This window comes from Vombatus ursinus, unplaced genomic scaffold (genome assembly GCF_900497805.2).
Source record: "Vombatus ursinus unplaced genomic scaffold, bare-nosed wombat genome assembly UNPS02014801.1, whole genome shotgun sequence".
NCBI lineage: Eukaryota > Metazoa > Chordata > Mammalia > Diprotodontia > Vombatidae > Vombatus > Vombatus ursinus.
This window is the reverse complement of record NW_020954579.1, coordinates 15,889,324-15,903,420: the sequence shown is the minus strand read 5'-3', so window position 1 is coordinate 15,903,420 and position 14,097 is coordinate 15,889,324. Positions and strand designations below refer to the sequence as shown.

The 14,097-nt window shown below is 47.1% G+C and overlaps 1 protein-coding gene across 1 annotated transcript; it reads left to right on the top strand.

The window, feature by feature from the left end:
* Positions 1-1,109: 1,109 nt before the first annotated feature.
* OTOP3 (otopetrin 3) lies at positions 1,110-12,879 on the top strand. Its single transcript, XM_027872675.1, has 7 exons — positions 1,110-1,196; positions 4,389-4,757; positions 4,927-5,063; positions 6,528-6,586; positions 6,964-7,082; positions 9,593-10,413; positions 10,605-12,879. Exons 1-7 carry the CDS (start codon positions 1,178-1,180, stop codon positions 10,773-10,775), a joined length of 1,695 nt encoding a protein of 564 aa, XP_027728476.1. The 5' UTR covers positions 1,110-1,177; the 3' UTR covers positions 10,776-12,879.
* The last annotated feature ends 1,218 nt before the right edge of the window (positions 12,880-14,097 follow it).

Genomic DNA, 14,097 nt, shown 5'->3' with positions numbered 1-14,097 from the left:
CTAGCCCTCCAAGACCTCAATACACTTCATAGTCAAGCCAACACCAATCTGAAAGGTTCTGGGGAGAGAATAAAAATGATTCCTGGAGACAAGAATAACCACAGAGATAGCAGAGACAAACAGAGCCACAAGGGAAGAAGAAACCAGGTGAGAACCAGTGATAGGGCAGGCAGTTATAGCTACCCTAGAGGGCACTAAGACATTTTCAGGGTGATAAGGAGAGGGATCAACAGGGTCCTGGAGGCAGCATTGTGGGGATTTCCTCAATTTGCTTTGGGAGAAAGTCTCTTGGTCTGTCTATCCCAAAAACCCCAACGTTCAGTATGTTCAGTAAGCACTAAGACCAGACTCAGCAGTTCAGTGACATTCTAATTACAGGGTGGGAAGGACTCGCAGGAGAAACAAAGGGATTTCTAGAAGGGAGAAGGAAAGAAAGCCTCACAGCCCAAACAGTCAGAATTAGACTCCATATTTTCTCCTTCAATCTGATATGGAACATCAGGGAGAGGAAGAAGTACCTAAGGGCGTCCGGATACGGCAGCTGAAGGTAGAAAGATTGCTGCTGCGTGGCAGGCAGATGGCACAGAGCTTGGCATCAGGGGAAGCTGACATGGAAAGGGGCTATGAGAAGCTTTCTGGAGCAGTTGTGCTCAGGTGACTTGGGCACCCTAGGGAAACTTGTTTCTGTTTCCTTCCTATCCTATTTCCCATGGCCCAGTCAGGCATCTTGGACGCATACCTCCTAGGGTTAGAAAGACCCCCTCAAATCTTTCCCTGCTGCCCTCTCCACTGACTCCCTTAATTGAATGCTCCAGCCCCGCCCAGTAGCCCTTGGCTAGTCAGCCAAACGTCTCCGACCCCCGTAGGCTCTGGCCCAGCCCCTCCACGAGCGACAGAGTGGCCCATTTGCCAACTTGCTCTGAGGTGGCCCTGCCCCAGATCCTATTGGCTGCTCTTCCCGGGCCAGAGAAACCTTGAGCGGTATAATTAACGAGGGATTAATGAGATTTCCAAAGTCAACAGGAAAAATCGATGAGCCGCTGGGACTGAGCCAGTGGGTGCGCAGTTCAGCCGAGGGAGAGGGTCCAGGGGCATAGGTCGGGATAGTAGGGGGAGGCTAGAGACACACCTGGACGGAGCAGCCCAGCTCCTTCCAGTTGGTTGTTAGTCCGCAACGATGACAGCTCAAGTCTCAGGTAAGGCAGCTTGGGCCCTGCCCAGTACCCCCATACATCTCCCCACCTTCTGCCATCTGCACACGGCTGCTCCCTAACTGGATTGGAGCCCAGAGTATAGAGCAGGACCTTTGGAAGAAGGTAAAGGACCCAAAAGCCAGGCTTAAGAATGGGGACCCGGAGTCAGGCATGGGGCGGGGTGGGGATTCTTCAGGGATGTAAAGGGAAAGAATCCAGAAGGGGAGAGAAGCCACGATCACTCTGGAAAGACCCTTAGGGGTCCCAGTACCCACTGCCCCGCGCCGCTTCCACCTCTCCCACCGAGGCCCCTGCCGCACTACTCTTCCTAGTTCAAGGCAACGCCACCTTCCAGACTGATTCTGGACCATCCAGAGAGCAGCGCTACCTGGGTCAGCGGGAGGGGGGGTGGGGAAGGAATTCTCTGCCCTTCATCCCCTAGGGTCTCCCCACTCCTCACACCTGGAAGAGGTGGGAAAAGATCTTGAATCTAAGACCCAGTCAAAGCTCCTATCCCCAAGAGTGGAGATGAGATCCGGAGGAACAAAAAGTCGAGGTTTCTAGGGAAAGGGAAATCAGAGGGTGGAGTAGGGAGGGGGCTGTGGTGATTTTGACCCTTATTTCTATGTATCCTTGGGGAACTCAAACTATCCATAACTCCAGATGTCCCCTGGTCTCTTTCTATCGCTACCAGGTCCAGAGTCTACCCTGTCTGTATTCTCCCTCCTTCATTTCCCCTCCCTAACAGCTCCAGGGGATTTCTGTCACCTGCCTCTCTAACTCAAATCCACAAACCAGTTTAGGTTCTGGTCCCTCCCTCCCCTTGCAACATGTAGAGTAATGAGCAGAGCTGGCACCTCAACCTCAGTCTTAAAGCACCTTCTCCATCGGCCTTCTCACAGCTGCTCAGGCCTCCTACTACAGCTTCCATAGCTGAAAGGCTGCCATCTCCTAGGAATTGAAGACACCTGGGTTTAGGGGGTGGTGCTTTCAATCTTATGGGGCCTCAAATCACTGCAGCCCTGAGTTTTGAGAGTGGAAAAACATCTAATCTCGGCCTCAAGCTCCCCATTCCCTTGACAGCTGGAGAAAACACCAACCAGAGAGAGAATCTTAGCTCCTCACCTCTTAATTATCTCCCCTATGCTGGCTTGTAGAGCCTTTGCTCAAGGATTGCATTTTCCTACCTTCATCCTCTCTCCACCACCCCTAGTCCCCAAGACCTCCAAAGAAAGCATCCTTCCAAAGAGAAGTTGCCTGTTTTGGAAGAAATGGAACAAGAAGATACTAGAATGGATGCCTTGGGTCTCACCCACTTAGGTGTGAAAGCCCAGGAGAAAATGATAAGGATCATTATTGAGGGCCTGCTCTATTCTAGGTCCTGGACATCACTGACAGATTGAGTGTCAGATATAGTGGTATCTTTGGGCAAATCAATTTTGCACTCCTGGGCCTCAGTTTCCTCATCTATAAAACAAGGGGTTTGGGTCTCTAAGGTCACTTCCAGATGTAGATCCTGTGAATATTCACCAGGGACCTCCCTGGGGCTACTCTCCAGGAATATGATGCTTAAAAGCTGGCAAGAAGATGATAAAGATGGGGAGAAAAGAAAACCTAACAACTTTAAAGAGCGCAAGTTTATTTTAAAATCTAGACGCATAAGAAGAGTACACACAATTGGATAACTTAGATAAATAGATGTACGTTGTATGCAAAAAAAAAAATAGATTAACCTAGGTAAGGGCAAGATTTTGAAGCTGCCATGTCTAACTCCTGGGTTACTGAAGTAGGGGAAGTCTTTAAGAGTCCCTGAGACAGCCCAGATCCCAGAATAAGTGGGAATGATTGGGTGAGAGAAGGATGCAGAGGAAGAGGGTGAAAGAGATGTATTGCTTAGGAGCTCAATTTGAGCAGAAGGGGGAGGAGAAGGTTACAAAAGGAAGGGAGAGAATTATAGCATTGTATTGGAACTGGAGGAGACGAAAGGAGAGGAAGGGGCAAGACAGAAGTAGGAGTTAGAAGGGCAGCTAGGTGGTGCAGTAGATAGAGCACTGGCCCTGGATTCAGGAGGTCCTGAGTTCAAATCTGGCCTCAGACACATAACACTTACTAGCTGTGTGACCCTGGGCAAGTCACTTAATCCCATTGCCTAGCCAAAAAAAAAAAAAAAGGAAAAAAAAAAGGCCAAGTAGGAGTTAGGTTTGAATACCTTGAATCAGGGAGCATCTCAAGGAGTAACATAAAGAAGTGGTAGAAACCTAGGAAAAGGAATATACATGTCAGTCAGTAAAGCGGTCCAGTGTCAGATTGGGAATTCCTGATTCTCTAACTACAGATGAGGAAAAGGGCTGGAATGGAGTCAACCAGGATCAGAGTAGCAGAATATACAAAGCCGAGTCTAAGGCTATGTGGGAGAAGAGATGGACAGTGGCTGTATTATCTGAAAGTTTAGAGAGGCAGCTAGGTGACATAATGGATAGAGGACTGGACCTGGAGTCAGGAAGACCCAAGTTCAAATCCAACCTTAGACACCTACTAGTGTGAGACTAGGGGCAAGTAAGTCACTTAACCTCTCTGTGCCTCATTTTCCTCATCTGTAAAATGAGATGGTTGGACTTGATAGCCTCAAGCTATAGATCTGTGAGCCTTTGGAGAAATCAGTAGAGGAGTGGGGAGTAACCTGGATTTTTTTTGGTAAGGGACAATTACAGAGTCTTCACTCACTGGAAGACACCTGGTTAGGCTGGTGAAAGTTGATTTCTGAGGTATCAGAGGCTGGTGGGGAGGCAGGAAGAGGGAAAAAGAGAAATCCATAAACTGACACAAGAAAGGGGAGCCTCTCCTCCTACCTCCACCCTAGATAACAGTTGTTCCATCCTATCTGACTTTTTGTGACTGCATTTGGGGTTTTCTTTGGCAAAGATATTAGAGTGGTTTGCCATTTCCTTCTCCAGCTCATTTGATGGATGAGGAAACTGAGGCAAACAGGGTTAAGTGACTCGCCCAGAATCACCCAGCTAGTAAGTATCTGAGGATGGATTTGAACTCAGGAAGATGGGTCTGAATGCAGACCCAGCACTCTGTCTACTGTGCCACCCAGCTACCCAGACAACAGTTAGGGGCAGATCTAAAGTTATATTGAGCTTGGTATATACTCACATTAAAGTTCCACTGCCCCTTCCCTGCCCTCTCAAGACCCTCAGGGGATCCCTGAGGTTACAGCTAAGGAGGATAAGAAGGAATTGGGGGGCCCTAGCCCCAGAAGGGACAAGTCATGGCTAGAACGGCACTTCTCCCTGCTCCTTCGTCGAGATCGCCAAGCCCAGAAGGCCAGCCAGCTCTTTTCTGGGCTCCTGGCACTCAATGTGGTGTTCCTGGGGGGAGCCTTCATCTGTAGCATGATCTCCAACAATGTGGCCATCACCCTGGGTGATGTCTGGATCCTGCTGGCAGTGCTCAAGGTGCTTGCCCTCCTCTGGCTTCTCTACTACATGGTGGGTACCATCCGCCTGCCACACGCTATCCTGCACCGGGATCCCCACGCTGGGCCTGTCTGGGTTCAGGGTAAGTAAGCATGTGCCTCATCCTTGTTCAGCACCAACAGAAGAATGATAAGGCAGATAAGTCCAGGGATAGGGATGCTATTCCCTAGAAGAGGTAGGTGGGAGGCACTGGGGGAGGGGAGAGGGCTGGGAAAGGACAGAGAAGGTTCTGATGGTTCCACCTTGGCCAGGCTCCCTGGTGTTGTTTGGTAGCTGCACCATCCTACTCAACGTCTTCCGAATTGGCTACATCATCAGTCACATCCACTGCAAGTCTGAAGTGGAACTTGTCTTCCCCATCATTGAGATTCTCTTCATCGGTCTTCAGGTGATGCTACTTATCCACCCGCCAGAGACATCATGCAGGCAAATGCCCTCACATGCTATGCTGTACTACATACTAGCCAGACACCCTTTGTGTGGGTATATACCTACACATTACACATATTCTTGGGTATAAATATGCCCATGCACTCCTAGACACATTCTCCTATGTATACGCATATCCCTTTGTAAACTAAACTTGACACACATATATATATATATATATATATATATATATATCCATACTGCCTTATAAATGCATAACCTAAAAATACTCACTTATACAGGGTATGCCAAAAATCCTAGTGCTGTTTTAAGTTATTAAAGCTTAAAACTCTAATATTAAAGCTATTACAGCTTAACATAGCACTCAGGCCTATACCTACAAACATAGGATCATTCATTCCTGCTCATACACATGCACACTCCAATAGGCAGGTGGGAGGGAATACTGTGAATAAAGCACAGGAATTAAAGTCTGGCAAAGCTGAGTTTCGTAATTTTCAATATGGAAGACCTAGATGGATCAGGAATTCACTGCCTTCCATTTCATTATTCACTTCCCCAGTGGCATGTCTGACAGCTGGAGTTAGGAAGACCTCGGTTCTGATTCTGCTTCAATATTTCTTGGATGTGTGACCTTGGGCAAGTCACTTAGCTCCTCTCTCAGACTCAGTTTCCCCAACTATAAAATAGCACGTACCTCATTGAATGGTTTGTAAGGACAAAATGAGATAGTAGGGTGCAGCTAGGTAGCGCAGTGGATAGAGCACCAGCCCTGGATTCAGGAGGACCTGAGTTCAAATTCAGCCCCAGACACATAACACTTACTAGCTGTGTGACCCTGGGCAAGTCACTTAACCCCATTGCCTACCCCCCCCCAAAAAAAATGAGATAGGAAAAGGAATGCTAAAAATTTTCTTGACACATAACTGGGGAAAAAATAAAATACTATTTAATAAATAAATAAAATTAGATAGTATATGTAAAGGGCTTTATAAATCTTAAAAGGTCTACGTAAATTCCAGCTATTGTTTGCAATGGATAGAATGGTTAAAGTGCTGGGCCTGGAGTCAGGAAGATCTGAGTTCAAATCTGGTCTCAGACATTTACTAGCTGTCACTGGCTGGGCTAGTCCCTGGGCTAGTCATTTAATCAGAGGATTGCCTCAGTTTCTTCATCTGCAAAATTGGGATCATAATAGCCCCTCCCTCCCAGGGTTGTTGTGAGGATCAAAAGATATGATAATTATAAAGGGCTTAGCACAGTGCCTGGCACATAGTAAGCACTATATGAATGTTAGCTATGATTATTACTATACACTTACGCTTATATAAACCAAATGTAGACACCTCATACACACATGTACTGACGTGCACAGACATATGCACACGCTCATTTGCACTCCCTTATCTTCAGTCTCTCCCCACCCCCACAAGCTGTGATCAGCTGACATCCTTCTTTTCAGACCTATGTGCTATGGAACCACAGTAAAGACTGTGTTCAGGTCCAGATGAATCTCACCAGGTGAGGAGGGCTTCCCAAGCCCCTTCCATTCTTCCCTGAGCCCCTTGAGACATTCTCCACACCCCACTTTTTAGCCCATGCCCAATATACCTTTCTCAAAAGACCTATCCTGGTTTTACAATTGGGGAATTCATTGGGAAATGGCATCAGTGGGTCTCTCCCTGGGCATTTCCCACACTTAAATATCTGTGACTCCCACTCTTAGACTTCCAGCAAGAGCTCCTCGAAGGCATGTTGGTAAAGTGATCAGGTATGGGAGGGGAGCCGAGGATTCAGGGCCAGCCTCGGAAAGGGTTATGGGATGTCCTAGTGTGGAGCTCAGAGTCTGAGAGGCTCAGGGTCAGGGATCAGGTTATCAAGTGCCTCCCCCCACCCAGGTGCGGATTGATGCTAACTATGGCTACCAACCTACTCCTCTGGATACTGGCCGTCACCAATGATTCCATGCATCGGGAGATTGAGGCTGAATTGGAGGCCCTCGTGGAAAAGTTCACAGGTATGAAGCAGCAGCCGAGGATGGTGGAAGAGAGCACCAAGCTAAGAGGCAGGAAGCCTGAGTTCTAGCCTAGTCCCAGCTCAACCATACACTTGCTATGTGACCTCAAGGTAGCCACTTACTCCCCATGGGCTTTAGTTTCTAAAGTGATAGGGCTGGATTAGGTGACCTTTAACGCCTTCCAGTTCTAACATTCTCTGATCCCAGGATGCCCACTCCTTTCTCCCTGCTTAGCCCTCATATCCCTGATATAGTACAATCCACTCCCACAAAACCACAAGACGACATGGTATAATAGATAGAGCAGGAGGGACCTTGGCAGTTAACTAGTCTAATACTATCAATTTTATAGGTGAAGAAACTGAGTGATTTGTCCATCCACATCATTATGTGCTCACATAAACCTGTTGTCCTCATCATTCATATCCATACAGGAACACATGTATTCATGATTAGTGATAGGAAGATCTGAAAAAAAAACCATGATTTTCCCCCAAAATGTTCCAGGCATCACCCTGGTACATATACATACCTGCATGATATAAGCACCCTGGTATAAATATAAATATATATATGTGTGTATGTATACGTGTATGTGTATCCGCATGACAAGACATGGAAAACTGCCACATTTCTCCTTCCTCTTTGGCACTCACCTGCCCTGAAACACTTGACACCTTCTACCTTTCCCTTCCCAGCATCTATGTTGCTCCCAAATAATGGTCTGTCAGTTAATTCCTGAGAAGAATCTCATGCCAGGGGCATTTACGTTGTCATAGAAGATTCTTGAAAACTACAAAGGCTTTAGGGTTGAAATGAATTAACCTTTAATAGTAGTCTGACAGATGAAGAAGAGAGATGGGGGGTGGGGAAGAGAAGGAAATCGGCATTTATATAGCACCTGCTACATGCCAAAAACTGTGCAAAGGTCTTTAAAAATGTTATCTCGTTTGATCCTTGAAACAACTTTGTGAAGTAGGTGCTGTTATTGTCCCCTTTTATAGTTGAGCAAACTGAAGCAAACAACCCGAGTGATTTGCCCAGGGTCACCCAGCTAGTAAGTGTTTAAGGCCAGATTTGAACTCAGATCTTCCTGATCTGACTTTTATCCACTTCAACACCTAGGTGGTAGGCCGGGAGGATCTGTCTGGTGCCTCACAAATCAGGTGAGCCCACAGGAAATCAGTCCAGCCTACAAAGATGAAACTTAAACACACAAACACACAAACCTTCAAGTCTGCATGACATGACCACAGCTTTATACTCTTCATACATTCAAACCTGCACAGCCCACTTTCTTTTCTTTTTTGGTGAGGCAATTGGGATTAAATGACTTGCCCAGAGTCATGCAGCTAGGAAGCATTATGTGCCTGAAGTCGGATTTGAACTCAGGTCCTCCTGACTCTACGGCCGGTGCTTTATCCACTGAGCCACCTAGCTGCTCCTACAGCCCACTTTCAAGGGCAAATAAACTGATTAGGTAAAGCAAGGTTTGTGGTTCAGTCATATCTGACTCTCTATGACCCATTTGAGATTTTCTTGGCAAAGATACTGGAGTGGTTTGTCATTTCCTTTTCCAGCTCGTTTTACAGATGAGGAAGCTGAGGCAAACAGGGTTAAGTGACTTGCTCAGGGTCACACAGCTAGTAACTGTCTGAGGCCAGATGAATCTTCCTGACTCCAGACCCAGCACTCTATCTACTGTGCCACCTAGATGCCCTAAAGCAAGGTACATATGGAAATAATGCCTACTTCCCTCAATGTGTTGGTGAAACATTAGTAGACTAAGCTTTTCTAAGTCAATCTGGTTTTAGATGTCTTTAAAAAAAAAAAGCTTGAGATTGTACAAAATCATTTTGCAATATGAATAACCATCCTCTGATAATCATTTTTACCACATATATAACCTCCCAGTGGAGGTGGTATATACCAAGACATAGCAATACCCCATACCCAATGGGATATTTGAAGAGTTCCAACTAAAAGTCTTCTCCTCACCCCTATCCTCCAAACCTTCTACCTCTCTTAGGAGCTCAGGAGAGAAGTCCTATTGAAGTATCTATTTTCGCTCTGTTATTTCCACAACAGCAATGGACTCTTTGGATCTTTGCACTATTGCCCGGGACCTTCTTCTTGTGTTGAATCAGGAAAAGGGACGGAATCAAGAGAATATGGCCCTCTTGCCTGTGATTGGAGAGTTAAAGGGGTCAATCAGCATCTGAGCAGCCAACAAACAATTAAAACCACGTCACTGGCTGACGTGATGCTAATTGACTGCTCAGTCCAGTCAATAACATCATGGAAATGGGGAGGGGACTTCCTCTCCCTACATATTTTATGTGCCTTATAACTATTTCTGTGCCTGTACAAAATTTCTGCATTTCTCCCACATTGTCTATTGAGTTTTCTTAAAGCAAAGACCATCTGTGAGTTCATGAAATGACCATACTTTTCAACCTTCCTTTCCTCTCTTAATAGTCTTGTGTGACTTTCTCCTTTCCCTTCCCTAGGCAATGAGACCAACACTTGCCTTTGCCTCAATGCAACTATATGTGAAGTCTTTCAAAAGGGTTACCTGATGCTCTACCCCTTCAGCACCGAATACAGCCTCATCTGCTGCGCCATCCTCTACGTCATGTGGAAGAATGTGGGCCGAAAGCTGTCTCCTCACATAACCAGTCCTGGCCAGCCCAACTTCCACCTCCATGGGGCCATCTTTGGTCCCCTGTTGGGCTTCCTGGCTCTGGTGGCAGGGGTCAGCGTCTTTGTCGTCTTCCAGATCCAGGCCAGTGGCCCCTCCATTGGTTATCAGTACTTTACCCTTTACTATACTTTTTATGTGATTGTCCTGCCTGTCATGACTCTGGCATGCCTGATGGGCACGGTCATACATGGACTGGAAGAGCGGGAAATGGACACAGTCAAGAACCCCACTCGTAGCCTTGATGTGGTACTTCTTATGGGTGCTGCCCTGGGCCAGATTGGTATCTCCTATTTTTCCATCGTGGCTATTGTGGCCACCAATGTCCAAGGGCTGCTCAACAGACTTATCCTGGCCTATTCAATCCTCATCATCATTCAGCACATTGCACAAAACCTCTTCATCATTGAGGGCCTGCACCGACAGCCACTCTGGGAGACACCCATCCAGTACCAGAATGATGGCCTAGGGGAGGAGTGCCCACCAGACCTTCGCCGAGGATCTGTGTTAGAGCTGGGCCAGGGCCTGCGTAGGGTATCCCTGGCCTATATCCACAACTACAGCCACTTCAACTGGAAGCGTCGAGTTCTTAAGGAAATTTCCATCTTCCTCATCATCTGTAACATCACGGTGGGTAGCCGATGGGCTCTAGGATGGGGCTGATGGAGCCACTCGGCTAAGGCAGAAAGTGCTGGGTCAAGGATAATGAACTAGCCAAATGAAAGGGGGTGGAGGGGTTGTCTCAATGGTAGCTATGAGTTGGTGGGAGGAGAAAGGGCCCTTCTCAGCCACTCACCTATCTCTTCCCTCCCTTCCCCTAGATGTGGATGATGCCAGCATTTGGCACACACCCTGAGTTTGAGAACGGACTGGAGAAAAATTTCTATGGCTACAGGACTTGGTTCACTATTGTCAACTTTGGCCTGCCTCTGGGGGTCTTCTACCGAATGCATTCTGTTGGGGGGCTGGTAGAAGTCTACCTCGGCGCCTGATTCAAAACAGTCCACAGTCAGTCAGCCCTGGCACTGTTCCTGCTTCTTTCCTCCGCCTCGATCCCAAACCATACAGTTCCAGGGGCTAGTGGAAGACACCTGCCCCAAGCCCTGCTCCATCCACAGCCAAGAAATCCAAGTATCCCTCCATTTGAGCAGAGGCAGAAACTAACTAGAGGGGGTCCCTCAAAGTCTCCCTGCTTCCAGGAACCATCAACCTGGAGGTTTGGGGACACTTTGCTGTCTTCTCCAGAGCCAAGGATGAGGTTCCCAGATGCTATGCTGGGGTGCTAGTGGGAGGGGCTACATCTGTTTATGTTTCTAATTTAAAACACCCGAGAGCCCCAAATGGCACAGATGGCAGTCCAATCCTGGTATATAGTTGTGGCTCTTCCTAGAGCTAGTGTGGGGAGCCTGAGCCAGGGGTCTGTATGAGAGGTTGGGGAGTGGGAAGGCAGTTGTACCCCCTTCCAGCAAATGCCTCAGCAGGCCATCTCATACCTGCCTCTGGGCCTGTTTATCCAACCACTGCTCAGGGCCATCTTCCTAAACTAAGTCAGAGCAAATCTATCATCTTCGGGGGGCCACTCCACCCATTCACCAACCCCTCCCACCCTTCCACCAAGCCTGACCCACACACACACATACACACACACACACACACACACACAGTCATCTAACAAGCTCATTAATTAGCTGCCAAGCTATGTTGAACTCCTCTCTCCTGCTGCCATAAAACCTGTTTGTTTGATCGATTACCTGCTCTTTTTATTGTATTTGTTCCCAGAGGCAAAACAGTCACTCAGCCTTGGGAATGAAGGAAAGGGCTTCCACTCTCCTGTAGCAGTGCTAGGCAGTGGGGAGGGGAGACACCCAGAGAATATTTTTTGCCCTGGTGTTATCTAGAGGTACAGAAAGGAATGGACTTAGCTCTGGAGGGAAACACCTAGGATAAGAAGGAAGCCACTTTTGGGGGTGGGGTGGGGAGCTGGCTTCACCTTACAGAAGCACCCTCTTACCAAGTACTCCCAAACCAAGGTAAGTGGGTAGCAGCTCTTCTCCTTGGAGAGGGCCAGGTTAGCAGCTGGGAGTGTGTGCAATGGGGCTGTGCTCTGTATGCAAGCCCTGGATACTCCACTGGGTGATAAAGAAGTAGAAAAGGTAGAGAAAACAAGCCAGGTAGCTTTTCGGTGCCGGCCCTGAAAAATCTCTCCCTACCTGTTTTGACCTTGGTCTGGCCCTAAGCCCCAGCACCAACACTAGGCTGGGCACAGAATGAATCATCATTGTGAGGCCGCAGAGGGAAGGCCTAGCCCAGGCATTCTTCTTATCCTGACAGCCAGGTCTCCAGCATGTCCCTGTAGGTCCTTGGTGCCCCACCCGGAATGGGGCTGGAAGAAGGAGGACAATGACGGACCGGAAGATTATTAATGCAGGCTTAAATGAGCTAACACGATGAATTAAAGAGAAGGAGGGCTAGGTTTGGGTTCCATTTCTGGTGTTGCCACCTAATATCTATGGGATTCTTCTCCACTCAGGGTCTCTACTTCCTCATCTTTCAAACGGGGGGAAGAAGCCTTTGTCTATGGCCATACCACCCTGACTGCTCCCATTCTCATCTACTCAAATAAAAGCTAAGCAGAACTAACCTGATTAGTGCTTGGATAGAAGACAGCCTGAGAATACTGGGAGCTATAGACATTCTCCTTGATTACCAGTGTGGTTCTAGGGTCAGAGGACCTGGATTGAAATCCTACCTTCTCTGTTTACTGCTGGTATGACCTTGGGCAAGTCATAACCTTCCTGGGCTTTGGTTTCCTTATTGGTAAAATGAAGGCCTTGGACACGTGGCTTCTGAAGTCCTTTCCAGTTTTAGATCCTATGTGCTCTGAGATTCTCTCAAGTTCTAACATTCTATGAGTCTATGCAGAGGCAGTGGGATTTTGGGATCCTGGGTGCTACAGCTTTTTCTTTGGTAGCCATATGGCACATGGGAAAGTACACCGCTCCAGAATCACAGAGTCATTGTCAGTCAGGAACCTGTTGTCATTGTTCAGTCGTTTTACGGTTGTGTTCGACTCTTCGTGACCCCATTTGGGGTTTTCTTGGCCAAGATACGGGAGTGGTTTGCCATTTCCTTCTCCAGCTCATTTTACAGATGAGAAACTGAGGCAAACAGAGTTAAGTGCCTTGCCCAGGGTCACATAACTAGTAAGTATGAGGCCAGATTTGAAATCAAGAAGATGACTCTTCCTGACTTCATCCTCAGCACTCTATCCACTTCGCCACCTAGCCAAATCCAAAGGACTTAGGTTCACATCCCAGTTCTGCCACTTACCAGCTAGGTGTGAGTGTAACTTTGGCTAGGTCATTGGATTCACCATCTCTATGCACTTAGCATGATGCCTAGCACACAGTGGGTACTTAATGAATGCTTATTGTCTGACTATCTGACACTGGAACTGACCAGGGTTAAGAGAAGGAAAGGAATGTTTCCACGTTGCCCTCAATAGAGAGAATTCAGACTTTGAGCAGACATGGTTATACTCAAAGATTTCATCCTCTCTTTTTGCCCACATAGCCTATGGATAGATTGCCAGGGACCTGGAGATCCAGTTAAGCTACCCTCCGGAACTTGGAGATTTTAAAGAAGTAGCCCAGAGAACAGGACTAAGACAGGTGTTCTTAACCTCATTTGTGTCCGCAGACCCCTTTGGCAGCCTGGTGAAGCCTACAGATCCTTTCTCAGAATGGTGGCAGTGTTATTATTTAGTCATTTTTCATTCACATCCAACTGTTTGTTACCCCGTTTGGGGTTTTCTTGGCAAAGATACCGGAATGGTTTGCCATGTCACTCTCCAGCTCATTTTACAGATGAGGAAACTGAGGCAAACAGGGTTAAGTGACTTACCTAGGGTCCCAGAGCTAGTAAGTGTCCGAGACTAGATTTGAACTCAGGAAGATGAGTCTTCCTGATTCCAGGCCCAACACTCTATCCATTGAGTCACCTCGTTGCCTTTTCTCATAATAATTTCTTTAAATGAATAAAATAAATACGTAAGATTACAAGAAAACCAATTCTATGGAAATAGTTATCAAAATACCTACAAAAACAAAACAAAACAAAAAAAGAACTTGTCTTCCAAGGTAAGAACCCCTGGGCAAGTAAGACACTAAGCATGATAACTGGTACTTTAGCACAATTTAGGGATCTGTAAAATGCTTTATATATACTATCCCATTTGATCCTCAAAAGAACTGGAAGAATTTTCCCTGGTATCCCAGTTGCATCAGTGAAATGACCCACCAAAGTCAGGTAAGC

What these genes read in the sequence shown, in the direction of transcription:
- OTOP3 (XM_027872675.1), top strand. An exon ending in TTCTCTTCATCGGTCTTCAG is followed by an intron (nt 5,064 to 6,527) that starts GTGATGCTACTT and finishes CCTTCTTTTCAG; the next exon opens with ACCTATGTGCTATGGAACCA. An exon ending in TCATCATCTGTAACATCACG is followed by an intron (nt 10,414 to 10,604) that starts GTGGGTAGCCGA and finishes CCCTTCCCCTAG; the next exon opens with ATGTGGATGATGCCAGCATT.